Below are 26,930 nucleotides of genomic sequence, written 5' to 3'. Positions count from 1 at the left end.
TCGATGACTCCCCCCTACCCAGCAGGAAGAGGGGAACGGCCCTTGAAGGATCCGCTGTTGGGCCCAAGCGGCTGTGCAGTGCTCCAGAGCCGCCCTGGGAATCCAGGATACCTGCGCCAGAAGTCCCGGCCGCCTGCAGCCAATTGATTGCATGCAAGAGCACACAAAAGGAAATGTGGTGGAAGAAGTCATCAGGTTAGTGCCACATTTAATTGTGTGTGTGCACCTTTAAGATTCACACACAATTGATTGGGTGCAAGCGGCGAGGACTTATGGTCCTTTTACACGGGACGATCGATCGTTCGTTTTTGCACAATAAAATCGTTAATCGTGCGATCGGGCAAATTATCGCTCCGTGTAAAAGTACCATTATGGTTCGCTGCGTTTACACGTACGATTATCATTCGAATTCGACCGTTATCGTGCAAAAACGAACGATCAATCGCCCCGTGTAAAAGAACCATTAGGCAAAGTCAGCATCTCCTGACACATGCTGCGTGTGCCAGAAGAGAGGAGAGTGAGGCGCACCCAGCAAACGGGCCTGTGTGCTCTAAAATGCCAGGGCCGATTTTCAGCCCCAGTCCGACCCTGCCTGCAGCTGTTGCAGAACTACAATACCCATCATGCCTGGATAGTCAAAGCTTTCGCTTTGGCTATCCAGGCATGATGGGAATTGTAGTTTTGCATCACATGGAGGGCCGAATGTTCCCCATCCCTGTTTTAAAATTTCTCCAAACACTGCCCCCTATTGTTACATTAAACATGTTATTCCTGTTTACAGAAAACGTAATAACTGGGAATACTGAAGGTGACCTTTTGTAGTCTTGCAATATGATACTGAGAAAATGATTACTAGCGTCTGCGGGAGGTAACACATTCTGCCAGTGACAGAGGAAAATTTAATATCAACCGGTTGTTCTTGTTTTCTTTTCTCCTTGTGTTTGCTGGAATGTTAAATGTAGGAGGCAAGATCTGCCAGAGTCTCGAATGGCACTCATCACATTAGAGGTGGAAAACTACAGTGCCAGCTGGTCACATGCACAGTATTGCAATCAAGGCTGTATTTGCCATGAGGCGAGATGAGCATCTTACCTCAGGTGGCAGATTGCAGGTTCCAGGGAAGATGGCTACCAATGCACCATTTATCCACAGTGTCTGCTCTGATCAAAGCTGTCATTTTGTTGGCTGTGAATATAAATAGGTCAGTGTGTGGCACCAGCGCCTGCAGGTTACAGGAAAAGTAATACCAAACTATTGTAACACTGCCCTTGATGTACAGAATAGAACTACTATAATACATATACTAGAAGCAGGTTAAGCGTAACTGAATAAATGCACAGTCTGTATGAGACGAACAGGCCACTGGACATCAACTTCAGGGTATTCAACACAAAATATTCATGCAAATAAACAAAGGAGTCAGCACTCGCCGGTAGCCTTGCAGTAGTCAGTCTATTTATTCAGAACAAGGGGTCTAACTGGAAGAAGTGCGAAAAGGATGTTGGCGAAGCGCCCATATATGTGAATTATTCTGAATAAATGGACTAATTACTGCGACGCTAGCAGTGAGTGCTGACTCCTTTGTCTATCTGCATGAATATAACTATAATACTGCTCCTATATACCAGAATATAACTACTATAATACTGCTCCTATATACCAGAATATAACTACTATAATACTGCTCCTATATACAGGAATATAACTACTATAATACTGTCTCCTATATACAGGAATATAACTACTATAATACTGCTCCTATATACAGGAATATAACTACTATAATACTGCTCCTATATACAGGGATATAACTACTATAATACTGCTCCCTATATACAGGAATATAACCACTATAATACTGCTCCTATATACAAGAATATAACTACTATAATACTGCCTCCTATATACAGAAATATAACCACTATAATACTGCCTCCTATATACAGAAGTATAACCACTATAATCCTGCCCCCTATATACAGGAATATAACTACTATAATACTGCTCCTATATACAGGAATATAACTACTATAATACTGCTCCTATATACAGGAATATAACTACTATAATACTGCTCCTATATACAGGGATATAACTACTATAATACTGCTCCTATATACAGGAATATAACTACTATAATACTGCCCCCTATATACAGGAATATACTACTATAATACTGCCCCTATATACCGGGATATAACTACTATAATACTGCTCCATATATACAGGGATATAACTACTATAATACTGCTCCTATATACAGGAATATACTACTATAATACTGCTCCTATATACAAGAATATAACCACTATAATACTACTCCCTATATACAGGAATATAACCACTATAATACTGCTCCCTATATACAGTGATATAACTACTATAATACTGCTCCTATATACAGGAATATAACTACTATAATACTGCTCCCTATATACAGTGATATAACTACTATAATACTGCTCCTATATACAGAAATATAACTACTATAATACTGCTCCTATATACAGGAATATACTATAATACTGCTCCTATATACAGGAATATAACCACTATAATACTGCCCCCTATACACTCACCGGCCACTTTATTAGGTACACCATGCTAGTAATGGGTGGTCTTCTGTGGTTGTAGCCCATCTGCCTCAAAGTTCAACGTACTGTGCATTCAGAGATGCTCTTCGGCCTACCTTGGGTGTAACGGTTGGCTATTTGAGTCACTGTTGCCTTTCTATCAGCTGGAACCAGTCTGCCCATTCTCCTCTGACCTCTGGCATCAACAAGGCATTTCCGCCCACAGAACTGCCGCTCACTGGATGTTTTTTCTTTTTCGGACCATTCTCTGTAAACCCTAGAGATGGTTGTGCGTGAAAATCCCAGTAGATCAGCAGTTTCTGAAATACTCAGACCAGCCCTTCTGGCACCAACAACCATGCCACGTTCAAAGGCCTCAAATCACCTTTCTTCCCCATACTGATGCTCGGTTTCAACTGCAGGAGATTGTCTTGACCATGTCTACATGCCTAAATGCACTGAGTTGCCGCCATGTGATTGGCTGATTAGAAATTAAGTGGTAACGTACAGTTGGACAGGTGTACCTAATAAAGTGGCCAGTGAGTGTATACAAGAATATAACTACTATAATACTGCTCCTATATACAAGAATATAACTACTATAATACTGCTCCTATATACAGGAATATAACTACTATAATACTGCTCCTATATACAGGGATACAACTAATATAATACTGGTCCCTATATACAGGGATATAACTAATATAATACTGCTCCTATATACAGGAATATAACTACTATAATATTGCTCCTATATACAGGGATATAACTACTATAATACTGCTCCTATATACAGGGATATAACTACTATAATACTGCTCCCTATATACAGGGATATAACTACTATAATACTGCTCCCTGTGGATAAGAATATATCTACTGTAGTCCGGCTCTTTATGCATATACACTGTATTTTATCACTCATTACTGTGTCTTCCTTCTGCAGTATGGTATTGTATTGGACGCAGGATCCTCGCACACGGCATTATTTATCTACAAGTGGCCGGCAGATAAAGAAAATGACACTGGCATTGTGAGTGAGCACAGCATGTGTGATGTACATGGTGAGTACATGCGCCTCCCTAGACTCCCACCCAACTATAAGCTCATGAATATTTCACTGAGAAGAGCAGAAATGAGTTCTCCAGGGCTGCTTATCCCTCTATAATTGGAGACAGCCATGAGTATGGGCAAATGTCTTACAATATACATGTCTGTCATACTATATACATGTATACATGACCGCCCATATGCTCTTGCAAGCCAATTTCTCCTCAAAAGGCTTCTATTAACCTCAATGAAAAATAAAGGCTATGACTGTAAGTTTATGGCAGGATTTTAATGGTACATCCTGATTTTTATCTCTAAAAGGATTTAACCAGAAACATGTGTTGATGGTTTCCATGTTCTTTGCTTTTATGTGATCCCTATGAAGTGACTATTACCACTGACAATGGATTTGACGTGTCGTCGACTTTTAGGTCCCGGGATATCCAGCTATTGGCAGGATCCACCTCAGGCAGGGAAGAGCCTGCAGAGCTGTCTGGAGCAGGCCGTAAATGACATCCCCTCCAGCCGACACGCCATCACCCCCCTATACCTGGGAGCAACAGCCGGGATGAGACTGCTCAAGTATGTACCACACAGCTGCTTAAAAGTACAGGGGTCTACCAGAATGGAGGAACTGCCTGGCTATCCTGACGTATTTCCCCTGTACTGCTGCATAACTATCAACTAGGCAGATTAGTCTTTCAGGAGTCTTAACACGGCCATATTGGTGACTACTAGAGATAAGCGCAATAGGAGCATGCTTGAGTCTGATTTTTACGCATTTGATTATCAATGGCTAAGAAGTTGGATGCAGCCCTATGGAGTCTAGAAAAACATGGATACAGCCTATAGATCTGTCTATATTTTCACAGACTCCCTAGGGCTGCATCCAGCTTCTTCAGCCACCGGTGATCAAATGCTGAACGATCGATAGAAACCAATATAACATGGTTACTGACAGAAGGAAAATAAAGGAACAATGTCTATTATACCTACTAGATGGAACATCTTTTATATATTCCTGGATGTGTGCCCATAGAGTGATAAGTGAGACGCCTATAACTCCTCTGCCTAGGGGGGCTTACAATGGTATTATCCAGCCCCTTCAATGGCTCTAAGGAAAGACATTAGAGAGCACAGTTATGTCATGTAACATTATCCAATGTATTGTGAAGGAGACCTGGGATCTATGGTTCAACAACAGCTGAAGAGTTACACACATCCTCATGTCCTGTAGCTGTCACCTGTACAATGTTACTTCATGGGGTGCTGTAAAGAGAAGGGTTGGCTCAGGGCTTATCTAGTAAGATTCCATTCGGTGCAGGGAGACGCCTGCTCCATAGACCACCCATAGTGATCTCATGTAAACTCCAGGCCTGAGTACTTCATTTACACTCCAAATATTATGATAGATTTTATGTTGCGTTATAAATTCCTCTCCCTATAGAGCTGCATACTTGGGGTCTATGTTGTATCACACACACACCAACTGCAGGCTGTAGAAAGTGTTACCCAATAATTGTATTATTTTCCTGGATGCTAAAAGGTATACAGAGAAGACTCCGAGCCTCCTATGTACAAAACTATAATACTGCGCCCTATGTACAAGAATATAACTACTATAATACTGCCCCTATATACAGGAATATAACTACTATAATACTGCTCCTATATACAGGAATATAACTACTATAATACTGCTCCTATATACAGGAATATAACTACTATAGTACTGCTCCTATATATAGGAATATAACTACTGTAATACTGCTCCTATATACAGGAATATAACTACTATAGTACTGCTCCTATATATAGGAATATAACTACTATAATACTGCTCCTATATACAGGAATATAACTACTATAATACTGCTCCCTATATACAGGGATATAACTACTATAATACTGCTTCTATATACAAGAATATAACTACTATAATACTGCTTCTATATACAAGAATATAACTACTATAATACTGCTGCTATATACAGGAATATAACTACTATAATACTGCTCCCTATATACAGGAATATAACTACTATAATACTGCTCCTATATACAGGAATATAACTACTATAATACTGCTCCTATACACAGGAATATAACTACTATAATACTGCTCCTATATACAGGAATATAACTACTATAATACTGCTCGTATATACAGGAATATAACTACTATAGTCCTGTCTCGAACAGACAAAGTCCCATATACACCAGTAGGTGGTCAGATTTGGCACCACAAGGACTGAGCCTGTTGTTTCTTGCTACCTACAGCTGGACAAACCCGAGCGCCTCTGACAGTGTTTTAGAAGCGGTCAGCGGCACTCTGAAGTCTTATCCCTTTGAATTCCGAGGGGCCAGGATTCTTTCGGGTCAGGACGAAGGGGTGTTCGGCTGGGTCACTGCAAACTATCTCCTGGAGAACTTTATCAAGGTATGAAGCCGTAGTTATTGTGAACAGAATAAAAGGGTTAGGGCCAGTTTACAAGGAGTAAAACTGGCGAAATTCCACGGCATAAAATACACAACCTGAGGACAGGGGTGGTGCTGTTTTTGCAAAAAAGCACCTCCGTGTCATTCTGGTAGTCCATGGGAGGCTCGCACGCAAACCTCCCATAGACTGCCAGTATGAGACGCAGGCTGGCGGGACTCCGCTGTGGAATTCAGCCAGTTTTACTCTGTGCCTTACCCAGGATTACAAAAAAAAAAATACAGCTGCTTTCTTGCAAAAACAGCACCACCCCTGTCCTCAGGTTGTGTATTTTATTACATTTCATTCACTTCAATAGAACTGAGCTACAAAACCCCACACCAAACCTGAGGACAAGAGTCCTGCTGTTCCTGTTAAGCCCTTACAGTAACATTTCTGTAGCCCATCTGATGTTACAGATACAGCTTGTACGTGTCGGTCTTCACTGTCTAACTAGCTTTTTAGCGATAAGTCAATATGAATGGATCTGTATGGGTGAGGCTGTTATAAGATTATTATGATACTTTGATCGCGTACCAAGTGACTGCAAAGGATGCCAGCTCCATAGGAGGGACGGGTCTCTGCCTCTGGGCTGCTGGCATCCAGACGTGGGATTGTCTTCTGCTTTGTAATGATCTGTGGGATAGAAGATGGGACATTATTAGGGAATTAGCAGGGCATGAAAAGAGATGAGACATCTGGGCAGGGACCTTGTGCTCAATGCCAGGATGTAAACAGACACGTGCAGGGGAGATGCCCTCTCTCCATTCACCTGCTCAGCTCTCTGTACCCAGGAGGTCTGATCTGGCTCAGGATTGTCTCTTTCTAACAGAACAATGGAATCTAATGCAAATAAACCATTTAATAAGAGTGAATGTCAGGTGGAAAGTTGGCTGATGCAAGCCTGCTGCCTGGAGTGCTGCACTCAGCAATCTACATACACTGACTTCAGGGCCTGTGCCAGGTACAGTAGGTAATCGACTGGATTCCCTTTGCTATAGGTCGGTGTTCCCCCAAGCTTCTGCTAATGCAAACCATCAATCCTAGTATGCCATCAACACCTATAGCTGTCCAGGCATGCTGGGAGGTCCACATCTTAAAGGGGTACTCCAGCTGAAAACTTTTTCTTACAAATCAACTGGTTTCAGAAAGTTATATAGACTTGTAATTTACTTCACATTTACAGCAGCATCAGCTGCTGTATGTCCTGCAGGAAGTGGTGCATTCTCTCCAGTCTGACACAGTGCTCTCTGCTGCCACCTCTGTCCATGTTAGGAACTGTCCAGAGCAGGAGAGGTTTGGAAGAATGTTTACACGGAACGATCTGCAAATTTTTTGCGAACGGTCAACGACGATTTGAGAACATGTTGAAAGATCAAAATGAACGATTTCTCGCTCGTCGATTGATCGTTCGCTGCGTTTACACGTACGATTATTGTTCTAATTCGATTGTAATCGTGCAAATTTGAACGATAAATCGTTCCGTGTAAAACCACCATAACCTAAGCTTAGGCTAGGGTAACCCAGTCACACCTGTACATTCCGCCTCAATCCGGACAGCAGATGTGTGAGAAATCCACTTCTCTCTGAGTATATACAATATAGGCTCTATAGAGTATTGTGGTTTGATTTTTTTTTTTACTACACAATAAAAAGGGTACTCTGTTAAAAAAAAAAAAAGTTTTAAAATGAAATGGTGGAAGATAGTTATACAAATCTACAAATTACTATTATTAAAAAAATCTCTAGTCTTTCAGTACTTATCAGCTGCTGTATGTCCTGCAGGAAGTGGTGTATTTTCTCCAGTCTGACACAGTGCTCTCTGCTGCCACCTCGGTCCATGTCTGGAACTGTCCAGAGCAGGAGAGGTTTTCTATGGGGATTTGCTGCTGCTCTGGACAGTTCCTGACATGGACAGAGGTGGCAGCAGAGAGCACTGTGTCAGACTTGAGAGAATGCACCACTTCCTGCAGGACATAAAGCAGCTGATATGTACTGGAAGATTGAAGATTTTTAAATAGAAGTAAATTTTCACTGGATAACCCCTTTATATAGAGTTTATAATCTGTACTGTACTGTTGCTTAAAGTTAATGGGGGAATCTACTTTGATCTTTATAAACTGTCTGGTTTACCATGAGCATAATACAGGGACCTGCGGCTCTGGTTACTGTACTGACAGCGGTCTGGTGATCTGTGATCCTGTCAGTTCAGTCATCAGAGCAGTGGTTAAGCTGGGACTTACAATCATAATACAAATGCTAAAAAGAGTCCTTGGTATACTCCTAATAACCTAAAGATGCAGCAGGAATTAGATGAGCTGTATACTGCAGATATTGTTACACTGTTCCCAGCTACGAAGGGCTGGGTGACAGCGCACAATAATAATAGCACCAAAGCTATGAGGCGTTCAGGCTGTTTGGCCTACCTTTACACCACCTATTAGTTGGCTAAAATCTTACGCAATCTTGGTATCACATCTGAAACTGGTATTTTTTTCTCTCTCACCAGCCCTTTCAAATAAGGTACAAAGGGGGTGACTGCTCCCAGTAGTATATAGCCCCCTGTGCACTCCCCCAATTGTATATAGACCCCCACTTTGTGCTCCCCAATAGTATATAGCCCCCCTGTGCTCCCCCTCCCATATAGCATATAACATAAAAAAAAAACCACTTATACTAACCTGGGCCTGGGCGTCTCCTCTTCTCTTCCCTCTTGTGGCCGGACTGCAGTGGTCACTAGAGGCCGCTCTCCCCTTGTCCTGGCATCGGCACTCCAGTGACGTCACTTGAGCACCGGCACCAGAGACAGAGTGCGGCCTCTTGTGACCGCTTTGGCCACAAGAGTAACTGACAGGGAGGGCGTATCAGTGCTGCCGCACAGTAACTATGAGCGCTCGTTACAAGTGCTCATAGTTACTGTGCACAGCGCAGCTCAGTATACAGGTATACTGAGCTGCAGCAGGGGTCCGGACAGCTGGCCTCCACGGTCCGCCAGTTAAGGACCCCTGCGCTAGTCCATAACCATTTCTTCTAGACCAGGACCCTTGTTGGACTGGGCAGATAAAATGGTACGCCAGTGTTTGGTGCAATAGTGACTGTTGCCAATTGTTTACAACGGTGTCAACACAAGATAAGTGTAAATGCCCATAGTGGCACAGAATACTATTTTGATCAGGCTTTGTTTTTCCTATACACTACCGTTCAAAAGTTTGGGATCACATTGAAATGTCCTTATTTTTGAAGGAAAAGCACTGTACTTTTCAATGAAGATAACTTTAAACTAGTCCTAACTTTAAAGAAATACACTCTATACATTGCTAATGTGTATGCTGGTCCCTCAGCCCAATCTACTATCTCCTACAAAAAGGACATTTATCGTGTTCAATATCAATAAACTTTATTTGTCAAATTTCATAAAAACATGATTTATACATTTTCTTAAAAGAAGCCACATAGCCATGCACATAAGGACAAAATAACTACTGAGCCACTGAGCCGCGATTGGCCGAGCACAGTTATGCTCAGCCAATCGCGGCTGAGCAGCTGATGACGCGGCAGGCACTCGGGAAGATCGGAGGTGTTCGGGCCGGCCGAAGATGACGTTTGGCACAAGATGGCGGACGTGTGTCGGCACGGATCAGGTATGTATAATGCACTACACTTCCGGGTACACGGGTGGGGGTGGTGGGACACGGGGAAGGGGGCCATTCACAGACATAACATACATTACAAAGTTGTATAACTTTGTAATGTGTGTTATTCTGTGAATAATTTTTTACCGCCGCACTACCCCTTTAAATAACTGAACACAGCAACAAATCTGCACGATAAAATCTGCTGCAGATTCTGTAGGTGTGAACGCACCCTTAAAGTCTACCAGTGACATCATGGGCTGCATGAGGCTATAATGGCATCCGTTTCATAGATTCTTCATACAAGTCAGGCGTCTGTTAAATGGATGCCATATTTGTCATGAATGTCTACCATATGAATGTATGGCTGGTTATGTGAGCATATCCCTCATACAGTATACACCTGTAACAGAGTGGTCTATTGCTAATAAGCCAAAAAGACAGATACCTGACTTGTGCCACATTTATAATGAGTTTTACCCTTCTGCCTGATCATGCTAGATAGTAAGGGGGGCAACTAGTTGTTGGTCTAAGCTTCAAGTTATGATTCAGAATTGGAAAGACACACCTGTCCTCGGTTTGTGTCTAGTATTGCAGCTCTGGTCCATTGATGTGAATGCAGCAGCGTTCCAATACCACCCATAACCTGAGGACAGGGTAGCAGCTGTTTCAAGAAGAAAGCAGCCATGATTTTCTTATCCTGGATAACCCCTTTAAATTAACAGCCTTCAATTTTTTTTCAGATTTATCTGATTGAGAAGTAAAATCAGACACACACACTGTCTCGTCTTATAAACCTGGACCAGCTGAACTGACTGTGACCTACACAAGAACATGGCTGCTGTAACTTTAGTGTACCTAAATTTTCTTTCAACTTCCGACATGGCAGCAACATGTCAGAAGTTGAGATCTGTGTGTGCTACGACCTCTACCGAACGCTAGAACAAAGGCATGGAGGTCTTCAGCTGAGGGATTTGTCCCTCTGTTATTGCTTGGCTTGCTGTACACGGAGTATGGGTGCCGTGACAGTCTCATGGAGATACATAGTCAGAAATTGAGTAAAAGATGACTTAGAAGCATTAATGGCCATCACAGGAAAGCACAGCACACAGACTAGAAGAGAAGATGGGTTAACCTCTTCCTGTGCTACCTCTGACGCCTTCTGTCATCTATGTAGATATGTCATGAAACTTACAGGTCAGTAGATCCACATCCCCCATAATGATCAGTGAGTGAGTTGCATTTTCCTTTCATTGTGTCTCCATCATAGATGCCTAGATGGAAGCATGTATCATTCGGCTCTTACATAACCACTCAGCTCCTTCACAAGCCATGTACGATGCCAAAGCTCTGACTACTTAGTACAATCGGATTTTCCCGCCCGCATCAGGTTTTAAATTGTTTACTATCTTGTGTAAAAGGCGCAGAGGCTTAGAGGACGGGTTACAACCTGCAGGCACCTGTAGACTACCCTTGGCAAGTAAACCGTGTAACGCTAATGACATCTGGAGACTGCAGACCGCGTGCTTCCGTGATAAGGATGTTTTATGACTCGGGAGGATCAGGTCATATATGTGACGTTATGTCGGCATCATGAGATCCTTTCTAAGAGTCCTAATGCTGTATGTAAACTGTGAGGCTGCTATTTGTTTTCTTTTATACACACATCTGTGTAGTCTGTTATATGTACATAACACTCACCGCCATATGGTGACCATAGACAGTAAACCAAGCGTAAGAATATAGGGAAACTTACCCCTTTACACAAGGCTGATTATCGAATGAATGACACTTGTTTCTAATGGACTGTCTGCGTCACATCTCCACACCATGGTCCACCAGTGACACTGAAAACACACTCCATGGGGACACAAATGGCTGTGATACTGCTGTAAGTACCCGCAACATGTCACTCCAGAGAAAAAATAGCTTTTTTTCAAATGAACTGGTGCCAGTACATTACATAGATTTGAAAGTTACTTCTATATAAAAATCTCCAGTCTTCTAGTACTTATCAGCTGCTGTATGTCCTGCAGGAAGTGGTGTATTCTTTCCGGTCTGACACAGTGCTCTCTGTTGCCACCTCTGTCCATGTCAGGAACTGTCCAGAGCAGGAGAGGTTTTCCATGGGGATTTGCTGCTGCTCTGGACAGTTCCTGACATGGACAGAGGTGGCAGCAGAGAGCACTGTGTCAGACTTAAGAGAATACGCCACTTCCTGCAGGACATACAGCAGCTGGTAAGTACTGGAGGACTGGAGATTAATAAACAGAAGTAATTTACAAACCTGTATAACTTTCTGACACCATTTATTTGAAGAAAAAACAAAAACTAATTTATATCTCCAGAGTACCCCAGGCTAGGCTGCACCATTGACTGTGTCTTGTGAAGGCTCTACAAACCAGCACCAATCACTTGTTATATGTCTAGAAAACTGGCCATAATGGGTTTCAGTCACCACTACAGTCTATGGTTTAACAGGGTCACAGGAAACAACAGTGAGTGGCAGATCAGGGCTGGGGAGTATGCTCTCTTCATCTTTTTAGCCCCTCTGGCTCATTTTACATTTTCTTTCCTGGGGCTGGAATACCCCTTTAATGTGGCCCTTCACTTATACAACAACGTTCAAGGGTTTCATGCACAGTTAAAGGACAACTCGGGTGAATATCTTTTCCCCAGTAATTGAAACACATTACAAAGTTATACAACTTTGTAATACACTTCAATCACCTATCTGCCCCACTTCCCTATATTTTCCCCCCTCAATCCCCCACCAGGAAGTGAGGTAAACTCATTCTTACGTAATGACTGTTGACCCCAGGCTGTTCTGTGGCAGCCATTTTGTGACAATGACATCATCAAGAGGGAGGCGGGTCTAAGGGTCCTATTACACGGAGCGATTTTTAACGCTCTCCCAGTTTCTATTGTAGGGTTGTGTTCTGAGTTACTTAACCATTACCTTTATATGCTACTGGTTGGTGACTTGGATTCTGTTTATTATACATTTGCCTGTGATGCCTTCCTGCCATCGATTGGTTCAATTCCCTCTGGCAGGTTATGTTTATTTTTCACAATGTTATCCACCCCGTACTTGTGTTGTTTATGTACAAAACTTGTCATTAAAAATATACATTTCTAAAAAACAAAAATGCGGAACTTGAGCAAACGAATGCGGAATTACAGCGAATGATTAACGATAATTTTAGGTTCAGATCTAAATCAACGATCAACGACATACGAACGATTTTTCGATCGTTGTCTGCAATTACACAGAACAATTATCGTTATAACGATATAATGATTTTTCGCACGATAATCGTCCTGTGTAATAGCACCCTAAGGCCTGTGAGGGCAGCCTCCCTTTGGCTGATGACTCAGGTTGCTCAGCTCTGATTGGCTGAACAAGATGTAAGCCATCTAACAGTTCAAAAGAGTCAGTTAGACATCACAGGAGACAAAGTGCATCATGGGAAACCCCAAACCAGGAAGCAAAGGAAAAATGAAGACACCAACTGGAGCTTTAGTTCAGGTTTTTTTGTTTGTTTTTTTATCAGCGGCAGAGTTTTCCTTCAAGGTGAAAGAACCCTGCAGTATGGCCTTACAGTTCTGTATCATAAATCACTATGCCGATGATGTTTTGAAGTGGTCGGATGAGTTTTTAGTAACCTTGGTGTGTATAGTTAGATAAGTAATTGAGAATGCACTTGTGACCCATGACTGATAAATGCCGTCAGCTGTTGTTAGCAAGTTTACATCTGTCTAATCCAGTTATAGGGTACAAACCCACTTGACGTATTTGCTGCGTGAATCAGTCTTAAAAATAAGCAGGCAAAACGCAGGTTGGCTTTATACAATTGTTCTGCGTTAAAATACGCAATTGCTTATTTTAACGCAGAACAATCGTATAAAGCCAACCTGCATTTTGCCTGCTTATTTTTAAGACTGATTCACGCAGCAAATACATCAAGTGGGTTTGTACCCATAGGGGTCATTTACATATGTGACAAATACTACAGGTGAGGTTAGTAGAGTTTCGGGAGTTAGATGCTGCTTACCCCCTCAGGTGCCGCTCCAGTGATAACACCAGCCGCCAGTCTCTGCGTCTTGCTCCCTCTATTGGTTGAAGTGTGGGTGCTATGATGATCCAGTGGACAGGCTTTGTATCTGTTAGACAATGATCATAGCTCTTCTAACAGAAAGGGATGGATTGTATTCCTGGTGAGACAAACAACAGTGTTGAGTATCTATACTGGGATTGGCAGAACTTGTAGCAGGACATATTCATTGGAAATGACTTTCCTGGACATAGAATGGCTGGATTTGCTATGTACACCATGGGGGAGATTTATCAAAGGGTGTAAAAAATTTTCTTTGTTTTTCTTTTCACCTTGGGTATAAGCCTGTACCCAAGACATCATAAGCCGCACATATCTACTATGTCTGTCCATTAGGATTTATAGGTGCGCTTATTTTTCTAGTGAATTTCATTTGTAGGATTTGTGGTGCGCACTGCAAATCCATAGCAATTTACAGTAAAGGCAGATAAGGTTTTTTTCACCCCCATTCATATACAGTGGTGCCTTGGATTACGAGTATAATTTGTTCCGGGACGGCGCTTGTAATCCAAATCCACTCTTATACCAAAGCAAATTTTCCCATAAGAAATCATAGAAATACAGACAATTGGTTCCACACCCCAAAAATAATGATTCATTATTCTAAATAACATGTAAAACAGATTAAACAAATATTCAGAAACAGCAGAATCTGTGATATTATAAGTTACTGTACAGTAATGGAGAGGATGGGAAACACAAGGGCGGGCAGAGACTGCAGGGAGCATGAAGGAATGAGCAGGACAGATGTGGGCACATACATGCAGCGCTCTCTGTCTGGGGAGAGAGGGGTCACAGCTATGGAGAGATTACCTCCACAGTCCTGTCCCCTGATGTAACCCCCAGCCTGAAGTGGATCTGCTATGATTTGGAAGGTGAAGGAGACTTCCTGGGTCAGAGTACAGGGCTGTAGACCCCACTATGCAGACCATGCCCCTCCCACCCAGTACAGGGAGCTCTTACACCAAAGCAATGCTCTTACACCAAGTCACAATTTTGAAGAACTGTGAGCTCTTAAACCAAGGTACCACTGTATATTCTGCATGTTGTGAACTTCCAAACTACTATAGAATATAGTGATGGACGCTCTACAATCTCTAACCTGTAACATTATATGTAGCTTGGATGCATTATTGGGCTATTGTATCACCATGTTTTGGACTTTTTTTCACATTTAAAGGGGTACTCAGATGAAAATACCTTGTTTTTAAACTGGTATCAGAAAATTATACAGACTTGTAAATTACTTTTATTAAAAAAATCTCAATCCTTCAAAAAGAGCTGCTGTATGTCTTGCAGGAAGCGGTATGTTCTCTCCAGTCTGACACAGTGCTCTCTGCTGCCACCTCTGTTCATGTCCGGAACTGTCCAGAGCAGCAGCAAATCCCCATAGAAAACCTCTCCTGCTCTGGACAGTTCCTGACATGGACAGAGGTGGCAGCAGAGAGCACTGTGTCAGACTGGAGAGAATACACCACTTCCTGCAGGAAATACAGCAGCTGATAAGTACTGAAAGACGAGAGATTTTTTTAATAATAGTAATTTGTAGATTTGTATAACTATCTTCCACCATTTCATTTTAAAACTTTTTTTTTTTTTTTAAAGGAGTACCGTTTTTATTGTATATACTCAGAGAGAAGTGGATTTCTCACACATCTGCTGTCCGGATTGAGGCGGAATGTACAGGTGTGACTGGGTTACCCTAGCCTAAGCTTAGGTTATGGTGGTTTTACACGGAACGATTTATCGTTCAAATTTGCACGATAACAATCGAATTAGAACAATAATCGTACGTGTAAACGCAGCGAACGATCAAGCGACGAGCGAGAAATCGTTCATTTTGATTTTTCAACATGTTCTCAAATCGTCGTTGATCGTTCGCAAAAAATTTGCAGATCGTTCGTGTAAACATTCTTCCAACGATTTCACCTGTGTGTGAGATAGGCTTAAGCGATCACAAAACGATTTTTCCGTACGATGTATCGTTCCATCTAAACGCTGATCGTTATAAAAAAAAAACATTGTTTATTCAAAATCGTTAATCGTGCGATCGGGCGAATTATCGCTCCATGTAAAACCACCATTAGTCTCACAGGAGTATAATATGGATTCGTGATGGTGCCAGCTCAGGTTATTAGGTCTGTGGTCAGGCCGGGACATGAGACTATTATACAGGTGTATAAATGCGTTCCTGTGAAATTGGCCAAACTCCCATTGGGATTAGCTGAGGGGGCATTCCTGGCAGTACACCATCCTAGCAAAATACATTTCTGCATGAATGTGCTTAGTAATGGGTGGGCTCAATGCCTCAAAATACAAAGACACAAGGCAGGAGTCCTTCTTCTGTTTGGAGTCCTCAAGTCACCTGGGTTGGCCTCATAGACACGCCAACCCCTCAGAAATGTGTAGGTAAGCAGACGGGATGTATGGTACAGGCCCCATGGTCATGGTGTGGCCCTGGTCATGGTGGGCCTGTACTATGTATCTTATACCATATCAACATTTGTCTGTCTATAAATCCAGGGCAGAGTTCAGTGAGTTGACTCGGGAGTCCTTCTTTTCTTTGTCTTGCAGTACAGCTGGATTGGACGCTGGTTCCAGCCCAGGAAGGGGACTCTGGGAGCCATGGATCTTGGTGGAGCGTCCACACAAATTACTTTTGAAACCTCAGACAAGATCGATAATCCTGAGAATGAAGTAAACCTGCGGCTGTACGGCCAGTCCTATCGGGTGTACACCCACAGCTTCCTGTGCTACGGCCGAGACCAAGTCCTCAAGAGGATCCTGTCCAAAGTGCTGAAGGTAAGGTGATACACTGCATGCTCCACCAAACTGGGTGTCCATGCAAAACAACACTCTGAATAGATGTCGGAGGACTGAGAGCTCAAACTGATCCCAATGTCTGTTTTATCCCCAAGCTGTACTGAAGCCAATATGATTCCATATATAGGGCAGGGTTCCCCAACCCTCTGGCTCCCTGGCTGTTGCATAACTACAACTAAAGGCTGTCAGGGCATGCTGGGGGTTGTAGTCTTGCAACAGCTGGAGAGGTTGAGTAACACTATTAGTAGTCTGCATTTCCAGAGTTTTTATGTATTGGGACGATACCATAGCAGTGTTGTTACAATGACAAAAATGATGAAAAAGGTGCAACCTATGACCTCTTCTACTATAAAGGTGCAATAATATGTAGTTGTTTTAGACTTCCTGGATTCATCAGAAAAGCCTACGATTGTGAAGTCAAATGGAAACGTAATTGTTTCCTTGTATTGACAACAAGCATAAAATTCTGAACATGAATATAAACATGGTGATGGATTTAATTTATAGAAGGAAAGAAGAAGGTTACACATTTTGGATTAAATATGTAACCTTCCCATGGGGCCCAACAGTAGCATTGTATCCTGAATGTCCCTGATAGCAAGACTCCTGATATGTAACACCATGTTTAGTGCAGATTACTCCTAATGCTAATATTACAGCACCATCTAGTGGGGACTTTGTGCAACTACAGTACAGCACTCTATTTCATAGATTTGGTCAAAGCAACCTGCAACTATCCAAGATTACATTGGGGACTGTACAGAGATGCAGATCATGCTGGTATAACCTGGGAATCTCCTGTATGTATATATATATATATATATATATATATATATATATATATATATATATATAATATATATACAGCCGGTATAACCTTGGTATATACTGTATATAATTATATATGTACAGCTGGTATAACCTGGGGGATCTCCTGTGTGTGTGTGTGTGTGTGTGTGTGTATATATATATATATATATATATATATATATATATTATAGTAAATAAGAAAGTCCTGCAGCACTCCTCAATGATAAAGAAGGTGGGTGCCAAGCGGTCAGCACACGGGACCAATAGTGCGTGGTATATAAACAAGTAGATAACCGCAGCACTCAGAGTAGAATCAAAAAAGCGTGAAGTTTATTCCACCCAAAACTTGCGACGTTTCGCTCCCACACTGGGAACTTTTTCAAGCAGTGTCAGTGTCTTGTTTATATATATATATATATATATATATATATATATATATATATATATATATATACACGGGTGGTATAACCTGGGTATCTCCTGTATATATGTACAGCTGGTATAACCTGGATATATACTGCCTGGTGTCATCCCCGGTTCTTATTCTGTACACTCTTGCAAGCAGTTCTCATATTTATGATGTATTTTTATTTATTCTAATTTAATTTTATCATATGTAATTGTATCCTCTTTACTGTGCTAAAAAAAAACCTGCTGCAGAATCTGTTGGCTCTATACAAATAAATATTATTATTATAATCTGGTTATTATACTGTCAAGTGTCTCATCAAGTGTTTTATAAAGGGAACTATAAAGTGTAACTTATCTTGTCAAAACAAAGCTGTATAACTTGCTGCACATAAGTACCTTTCAAGTATAACCAAGCTTATGTATGATAAAGAGGCTCAGTGATTGCTCAACCCCTTTCTGTGGGTGGCAGTTCCAATAGTCCGGGAGGGTGACTACACCACTCCGGCCCACCGTGATATCATCACAAGGGACCCTGTAGCAGCCCAGCAGAACACTGTCCACAGGGGAAAAGGGTACAACCGGCCTTCTAAAATAAAAGCGGGTATGCCACCACATCTGTGTGTCCCACTGGCACTGGCGTCACATAGTAACATCTTAAGGTCCGGTTGTATCTCGGCCAACCACCACCGGAGTGGCGTCACACTCAACCATCTAGCAAGTGACCGGCCGATCCTCCAGCATAACACCCGGGGGCACAACACAGAAATGTCCCAAGGATGTAGTGTACACTGTCTCTGTGTGGCGAAAAATCACAGTCTCTTTGTCATAAATATTTTGTGTATAATATGTACAGTTAGTATAACCTGTGGATGTCCTGTATATAATAATATGAAGCATGCTGGTACCTGGGCATTTTCTGGTCTATTTCTACATAACCCTCATACCATGTAACAACCAGTATTATATTTTTTTCTCTTGTAGGAACAGAGTTATGCATCGAGTGTTCAGAATCCATGCTGGCCTAAGAATTACAACAACACATTAACACTAGGGGATGTTTATGAGAGCCCGTGCACGGCGGGTGAGAAGCCTCATAACTATGACCCTTCCACAACCTTTGTGATGAGTGGCAGCGGGAATGGACAGCAGTGCCGGGCACTTGTGGATAATATCTTCCAGTTTTCGGACTGTCCATACTCCTCCTGTTCCTTCGACAGAGTCTTCCAACCCAAAGTGAATGGGAATTTCATTGTAAGTAACAATATAAATATAAAAGTCCTGCGTGTCTGTCAGGTTCCTCAGCATCCCATTAATTCATCATTGCTATGTTACATCTGGGTAACAATTGTTCTGGCAGCCTATGCTGTATAGCACAGTGTCGTCATCTTTTGGTTTGTCGCACAACAAAATGTATACGTTGCAATGTATGTTTTTTTATAATGTAAGGTTCCAATGTACACTGCTGTAATTTGCGGACAGTATAGGCCCCATTATAGGCACATTACCTTTGATACTATGGTTCATGTGTTTGCCTAAAGGCCAGACTACAGTAGGACCTGCCTTTCTATTGTCCGAGCTTCATAGATCCTTTGACAGACCAAGAACAGTGTGATCTGTGCTTCGTGCACTACCGAGCCAAATACGGATGTGTGCAGGAGGTCTAAGTCACTGGGAAACGGATTCTGCTTTACGGCATACAATAAAATCCATTTTAGCATCCATTTTATCCTTTGGTAAGAGTATAAAACGTAGATGTAAACATGTACATAATCTTCGCCTCTAGAAGAGTTAAGAGAAGAGGAATTTTTGCTTATAATGTTGGGTTTTAAGAATTAGCATTTACTGGAAACAAAGACCGCGTCCAAAGTTTACCATATGCTTTATCCTCGTCCCACATGCAATGAATTAGCAGAGAGTGCCAGAGCCGCCTGCTGTAGTCATGGAGACGCTCGGGCGCAGGCACCAGGTCTCCGCAGAGTGTAATATAATACATGTTAAATATGACTATAAAAGTCCCTTCTGCGGAGCGACTCCTGGGTGCAGTAATGGTTATTGTCTTCTTTCAGGCTTTTGCAGCTTTTTATTACACCGTAGACTTCATGAAATCTGTGATGAAGATGCCGGTTGAGTCACTAGACGATCTGCGGGCAGCGACCGATGCCATCTGCTCCTCCAGTTATAAAGATGTGAGTCAGTACAGACCCGCTAGATATGCGGGATGGCACATTCACTGTAATGGCAGAAATCCTCTTCTCTGCTAATGCACCAGGGTTTGGAGCTAACATACAAGAAAGTATTGACTGAATGAAACATGGCTTAGATACACTGACTCAGTTCCTCAGTCCCTGTAGATCGGGGGTGTCAGACTGGCAGCCCATCAGCTGTTGCAAAACTATAATTCCTATCATGCCTGGGGTTTGGCTGTTCAGGCATTATGGGAATTGTAGTCTTGCAAGAGCTGAAAGGCTGCAAGTCTGACACCCAAGCTGTAGCTTTCTGCTAGCAATGTATTGATCTTGGATATAATATACCTGGTGTTACTCTTGTTTTCCTGCAGCTTTCCAGCAAAGCCCCTGAGAGGGTGCAAAAACATCTCCATGGTTACTGCGCCACCGCTAACTTCATCTACCTGCTGACCAGCAAAGGGTACAAGTTTGACAACAACACTTTCCCCAACATTGTTTTCCAGCGGAAGGTTGGCATTCTCTTTATTATGGGTAACAGAGGGGGAGATGTCACTAAACCACTTGTAGATCTGCAAATACAGACAAAATGATGGCCCGTAGATTTCACACTGTCCGTATATTTATGCATCTGCAATCGGCAAAAATTGGATCCGCATAAAATTACTGACCAGCTCTAGTAAGGTGCGTAATTGCAGCACAGACTCCCACAGAAGTCTATGGGCGCCCTCGTCATGTTTGCGGATGAAACATCTGTAACGTTCGCGAATCCATAAAAAAAATACAGATTAGTAATCATTTTAAACCATTTCCACTTATTTAACTATTACCTTCCCCTTTTTGCTGATCCACAAAAAATCTGGGTTACAGATGCAATACGGGTGAACTTTTTGCACATTGCTGACGAATATTACCAACAATTGCAGACATCATATACAGTCCTGAAAAACTAGAGAACGTTCAATAAAGCCTTAGAAAAACATGGCTGCTTTCCTCCAGAAACAGCATAGCGCTCATCTTCAGTTCGGGTGTAGTTTTGCAACTTCGTTCTGTTAAAGGGAATGGAGCTCAACTGCAATACCACACACAATCTGGAGACTACTGGCACTGTTTTTCTAATAATGCATAACCTCTTTATGTAGATGTATTGGGTGGAGTTCCTCTTTAATATGGAAGTTTTATGTGCTAGCATTGTAATTGATTTCTCCTTGTTTTCCACCAGGCTGCTGACACCTCCATTGGCTGGGCCCTTGGATACATGCTGAACCTTACCAACATGATACCTGCAGAAGAAGGTTCTGTGCTCAAAGCCACCAGCTTCAGTTCCTGGGCTGCCCTCATCTTCCTCTTCGTGGTCATCATTCTCGTGGGTCTAATTATCCTTTTTGGCACCTTTCGGTCCAGTAAACAGCAGCAAACCATATGAAGTGAGACATCTATGGATGGGTCAAATCTTAGTGCTACTCTGCCCAAAAGTAGAGGACTGTACAGCTAAATTTATGTTCCCCATAATCCTAATGGGGCTTGTGGCCTCTTCATACAGTATATAGTTGCTGAAGCTCGGGCATGAAACATGTCAATGGATGGGACATCTATACTGTATACTATACGTGGAAGATCCCTGATAACTATTATTGTGATGGAAGCAAGTTTTTAATTGACTTTTTTTAATGTGTGTATATATATATTTTTCTTCCAATTGGTCACACATTTTCTTCCTAAATGTGAAATTCCTACAGCATCAAACGCCTACACCCCACAATATAACTGGTCAAATGCTCGCTTAGGAGTTCTAATATTCACTTGCAAACAATGCTAGGAATCTGATCTGTTGTAAAGATGACCTCCGTAGTTTTCTTCTTTTCATTCATGGCACCACTATCTGTAAATGTGTTGTGTGATAACAGCTGTGATACAATTAAATAGATTGTAGCTCTTTGTTTTCTTTCTACCAATAGAAGTAAGGCTACTTACAGTTCAGGGTTATTATTATCGCTGGCTTGGTATAAAGTCACACATTCACTTATATTTTCTTTAGGATATGGGATGGACTATATGTCCACATCTGCAGTTTGTGTTCTTCTATATCAGGGGTAAGGAAACTTGGCTCTAAAGCTGTTGCAAAACTACAACTACCATCATGCCTAGACAGCTAAAGCTTTTACTGTCCAGGCATGATTGGAGTTGTAGTTTGGCTACAGCTGGAGAGCCAAGGTTTTTTTTTTAAGTATGTTTTTTAGCAATGGGCACCAGCTGGGTTCTACACAGTGCAGACAATACTGTACATATACAAGTCACTATAAATATGTGCTTACTATTATCATGTCATGTGCTCTATGGCCACACTATGTAAATCCCTTTTTTTCCCCAAAATAATATTGAATGGGAAAAGCAAGATAAATAAATTCTCCTCCCTAGATTCCTATTTTTGCCTATAGGCGCCGGTTTCTAGTGTTACTGTCGGACAAGTACACTTAGTTATAGTCATGAGGATGACTATAAACTACTAAGCATCTGACCATAAAAGCTGGGGAGGGGCATGCTGAGTGCTTCTGACAATCATAGGACCTCAAGCCAAATGACGGGCAGATGCATCATCTACAGACCGTGGAGCTGAAATATGTATATAGCTATATAAACTGCCCTGGGTTAGATTAATAGAGGTTACTGTGAAATCTAGGCCACATATGGACTGAATGTATACACGTTAGAGGTTTACTGCACTATTATAGAAGGAACTTACCATTATATAATTCTATATACACAGAAGATGATTGTAGTTTTTTTTTTTTTTTTAATAATTTGTATGGAATATGAAGTGGGATCACTTTTGTGGAGCACTGCCACCTACAGTAGTACTGCAGAACTACACCCTGATCTGTGCATGGATTTTGAATGATGCAACCATCCGAGCAGTAACACCAATGCAGCCCTTTATCGAGACTGTTTGCTGGATCTCTTCTCACTTTGGCTGCGGGCATTGTAAATAACCAGCGGTTGCTGACATCGGCTTTTATTTCAGGTCTTCCTCCCAGGTGATTTTTTTTAAGTGTTATAAAAGATGGGCATGAGCAGTGTTATAAGTCCTGGTTGTTTATAAATGGCATTAAAGGTCATAAAACTATGTCTCCTAATGATTATTTATTTGCTTCAAGGTATTTAGTTTGTGTCCCTGTCCCATGACAATAAGCCAGCCAACACCCTGCTCTGTACCGAAGGGCAATAACCCCTAAAATAGTTGTCTGCAGATGGGTACTTTCTTTTTGGTGATTTTTTTGGCTTGGAAAATATCCTTTAAGGGCCTTTTATCAGCCAGAAGTGTTAGCAGAAATGCTACTGCAGCCAATAATCAGCCAAGGGAAGGAAACATGCCCGATCCTCGGCTGATCGGGTCTTTAGAGCTGGCTTTAAAGTTTATTGTCGTTGGCCACACATCTTCCTGTGTAAACAGGGTTGATAAAAGGAAACTGACAGCACAGATATATACATATAAGATATACTGTACATATAGGATATGTATATATCTGTGCAGTCAGTAAAAAGATCACAAGCAGTGTATACTTACCATCCGCACTGCTTGTGATCCAGTATCCAGATCTCCCATCCCCTGATCGCTGGCTGTATGTTCAGGCCTCCTTCAGAATGACTGACAGCCAGATAAGGCAGGGCCTCACTGTACAGCTGGTGAGCGGAAGACGTGGATGCCCGATCACAAGCAGCGCGGATGGTAAGTATACACTGCTGCTTGTGATCTTTAAACTGACAGCACAGATATATACATATCTTAGATGTATAGTATATACATATCTGTGCTGTCAAGTTTCCTGAGCTATATCAACAAATGTCTTTGTGGTGTCTAGGCCCCTAGAGTTGTTGTGCCATGTAAAGGCGGAGCAAATGAGCTCCAATCACGCTGATTGGCACTCGTTTGCGGTCGCTCTGGGCGACAAATCTTTACATCTAAAAGTACCTTTTTAAGGTGCCTTATATTGAGAGATTTATCTGACAGAATTTTGAAGTCAAAGCCAGGAACAGACTATAAACAGAGAACAGGAAAGACTGAGATTTCTCCTCTTTTCAAATCCATTCCTGACTTTGGCTTAAAAAATCTGTCAGATGAATCTCTTTGTGTAAAGAGACACCCTAAGAGATATGTCAAACCTTTTTATCACTGTTCAGACCCCCACTAATCGTTGGATATGGCCAGGAGAAGCAGACTGCTTAGCTGTGATCTCTATCTTGCTGCTGGAGATGGACTCCATAGACTTGCTATAGAGACCACCTCCTGCAGTGAGACGGGAAAGGCAGCGATCCAGACAGTGAAGTACACTGCTCAAAAAATTAAAGGGATAAAGGGACCACTTTTGCATCTCCAAGTCACTGACACTTTGTGAAATTAATGTGTTCAGTTCTAAATCACCGCTGATTGTGAATCCATTTCTACTGCTGCTGTTTTGATCATTTTTGCATTTTGTCATTACTCTCCCCCTAGAAGTAGCATGAGGCTGTGTCTACAACCTATAGAAAGTAGTGCAGCTCATCCAGGAAGGCACATCAATATGAGCTGTGGCAATAAGGTTAAAAATGTCTGTCAGCACAGAGCATGGAGCAGATACCAGGAGATGCGGAGGGGGCTGTAGAGTCCAGAGCATGGAGCAGATACCAGGAGACACGGAGGGGGCTGTAGAGTCCAGAGCATGGAGCAGATACCAGGAGACGTGGAGGGGGCTGTAGAGTCCAGAGCATGGAGCAGATACCAGGAGACGCGGAGGGGGCTGTAGAGTTCAGAGCATGGAGCAGATACCAGGAGACGCGGAGGGGGCTGTAGAGTCCAGAGCATGGAGCAGATACCAGGAGACGCGGAGGGGGCTGTAGAGTCCAGAGCATGGAGCAGATACCAGGAGACGCGGAGGGGGCTGTAGAGTCCAGAGCATGGAGCAGATACCAGGAGACGCGGAGGGGGCTGTAGAGTCCAGAGCATGGAGCAGATACCAGGAGACGCGGAGGGGGCTGTAGAGTCCAGAGCATGGAGCAGATACCAGGAGACGCGGAGGGGGCTGTAGAGTCCAGAGCATGGAGCAGATACCAGGAGACGCGGAGGGGGCTGTAGAGTCCAGAGCATGGAGCAGATACCAGGAGACGCGGAGGGGGCTGTAGAGTCCAGAGCATGGAGCAGATACCAGGAGACGCGGAGGGGGCTGTAGAGTCCAGAGCATGGAGCAGATACCAGGAGACGCGGAGGGGGCTGTAGAGTCCAGAGCATGGAGCAGATACCAGGAGACGCGGAGGGGGCTGTTGAGTCTAGAGCATGGAGCAGATACCAGGAGACGCGGAGGGGGCTGTAGAGTCCAGAGCATGGAGCAGATACCAGGAGACGGGGGGGGGGGGGTTGGCTGTTGAGTCTAGAGCATGGAGCAGATACCAGGAGACGTGGAGGGGGCTGTAGAGTCCAGAGCATGGAGCAGATACCAGGAGACGCGGAGGGGGCTGTAGAGTCCAGAGCATGGAGCAGATACCAGGAGACGGGGGGGGGGGGGGGCTGTTGAGTCTAGAGCATGGAGCAGATACCAGGAGACGGGGGTGGGGGTGGCTGTTGAGTCTAGAGCATGGAGCAGATACCAGGAGACGCAGAGGGGGCTGTTGAGTCTAGAGCATGGAGCAGATACCAGGAGACGGGGGGGGTGGTGGCTGTTGAGTCTAGAGCATGGAGCAGATACCAGGAGACGGGTGGGTGGCTGTTGAGTCTAGAGCAGTGCTTTTCAAACTGTGAGGCAGGCCTCACCAGTGAGGCGCCCCCTAGTTGTTGGTGAGGCCCAGCTGGGGAGGCAGTATTCTCAAAAGTAACTATGATCTGCACAGTCCTTTTGCTGTTTGCTAAAATCCCCATTATAGCAATATTATTAACTTATTTTGTACTTACTTTATTATTATCTAGAGCTTGGGAGACGGGTGAAATCTAGCCCTAGCATTATTTTCTGCTTTTATATGGACTTTCACCACAGATAGTGAGGCCTGGCATCGTCTTGGTCAGTCTGGTGAGGCCCAGGCATTGCCTTGGTCTGTTGGGTGAGGCTCCAGTAGATAAAGTTTGAGAAGCACTGGTCTAGAGCATGAAGCAGATACCAGGAGACGCGGAGGGGGCTGTAGAGTCCAGAGCATGGAGCAGATACCAGGAGACGCAGAGGGGGCTGTAGAGTCCAGAGCATGGAGCAGATACCAGGAGACATGGAGGGGCTGTAGAGTCCAGAGCATGGAGCAGATACCAGGAGACGCAGAGGGGGCTGTAGAGTCCAGAGCATGGAGCAGATACCAGGAGACATGGAGGGGCTGTAGAGTCCAGAGCATGGAGCAGATACCAGGAGACGCGGAGGGGGCTGTAGAGTCCAGAGCATGGAGCAGATACCAGGAGACGCGGAGGGGGCTGTAGAGTCCAGAGCATGGAGCAGATACCAGGAGATGTGGAGGGGGCTGTAGAGTCCAGAGCATGGAGCAGATACCAGGAGACGCGGAGGGGGCTGTAGAGTCCAGAGCATGGAGCAGACACTAGGAGACGCAGAGGGGGCTGTAGAGTTCAGAGCATGGAGCAGAAACCAGGAGACATGGAGGGGCTGTAGAGTCCAGAGCATGAAGCAGATACCAGGAGACATGGAGGGGCTGTAGAGTCCAGAGCATGGAGCAGATACCAGGAGACATGGAGGGGGCTTTAGAGTCCAGAGCATGGAGCAGATACCAGGAGACGCGGAGGGGGCTGTAGAGTCCAGAGCATGGAGCAGACACCAGGAGACGCAGAGGGGGCTGTAGAGTCCAGAGCATGGAGCAGATACCAGGAGACATGGAGGGGCTGTAGAGTCCAG

At 43.2% G+C, this 26,930-nt stretch overlaps 2 protein-coding genes across 9 annotated transcripts in view; one reads left to right on the top strand and one right to left on the bottom strand.

Moving 5' to 3' along the window:
- ENTPD2 (ectonucleoside triphosphate diphosphohydrolase 2) overlaps window positions 1–23,200 on the top strand; it is a 42,167-nt gene extending 18,967 nt beyond the window's left edge. Inside the window, exons 2-9 of the mRNA XM_069943779.1 lie at window positions 3,523–3,640; window positions 4,058–4,208; window positions 5,907–6,066; window positions 16,424–16,651; window positions 18,875–19,144; window positions 19,960–20,079; window positions 20,451–20,588; window positions 21,299–23,200. Of these exons, the coding sequence (XP_069799880.1) occupies window positions 3,523–3,640; window positions 4,058–4,208; window positions 5,907–6,066; window positions 16,424–16,651; window positions 18,875–19,144; window positions 19,960–20,079; window positions 20,451–20,588; window positions 21,299–21,502 (1,389 nt within the window). The 3' untranslated portion in view covers window positions 21,503–23,200. The remainder of the gene's footprint in view (window positions 1–3,522; window positions 3,641–4,057; window positions 4,209–5,906; window positions 6,067–16,423; window positions 16,652–18,874; window positions 19,145–19,959; window positions 20,080–20,450; window positions 20,589–21,298) is intronic.
- Window positions 1–26,930, bottom strand: part of LOC138766295 (amiloride-sensitive sodium channel subunit beta-like) — a 159,662-nt gene that overhangs the window by 113,192 nt on the left and 19,540 nt on the right. For 4 of the 8 annotated variants that reach the window (XM_069943782.1, XM_069943786.1, XM_069943784.1 and 1 more), the window contains 3 exons: window positions 13,790–13,949; window positions 6,640–6,738; window positions 1,093–1,185 (listed from right to left, as the gene is read on the bottom strand). The gene's annotated coding sequence lies outside the window, so the exon portion shown is untranslated. Of the gene's footprint in view, window positions 1–1,092; window positions 1,186–4,622; window positions 4,741–6,639; window positions 6,739–13,789; window positions 13,950–26,930 lie in introns of all 8 variants that reach the window. The other 4 variants (XM_069943783.1, XM_069943785.1, XM_069943790.1 and 1 more) reach the window with 4 other exon arrangements.

The sequence above is a fragment of the Dendropsophus ebraccatus genome, chromosome 10, assembly GCF_027789765.1.
Source record: "Dendropsophus ebraccatus isolate aDenEbr1 chromosome 10, aDenEbr1.pat, whole genome shotgun sequence".
Lineage (NCBI taxonomy): Eukaryota > Metazoa > Chordata > Amphibia > Anura > Hylidae > Dendropsophus > Dendropsophus ebraccatus.
Note: the sequence above shows the minus strand (reverse complement) of the source record. Positions and strands in the feature narration are given on the sequence as shown.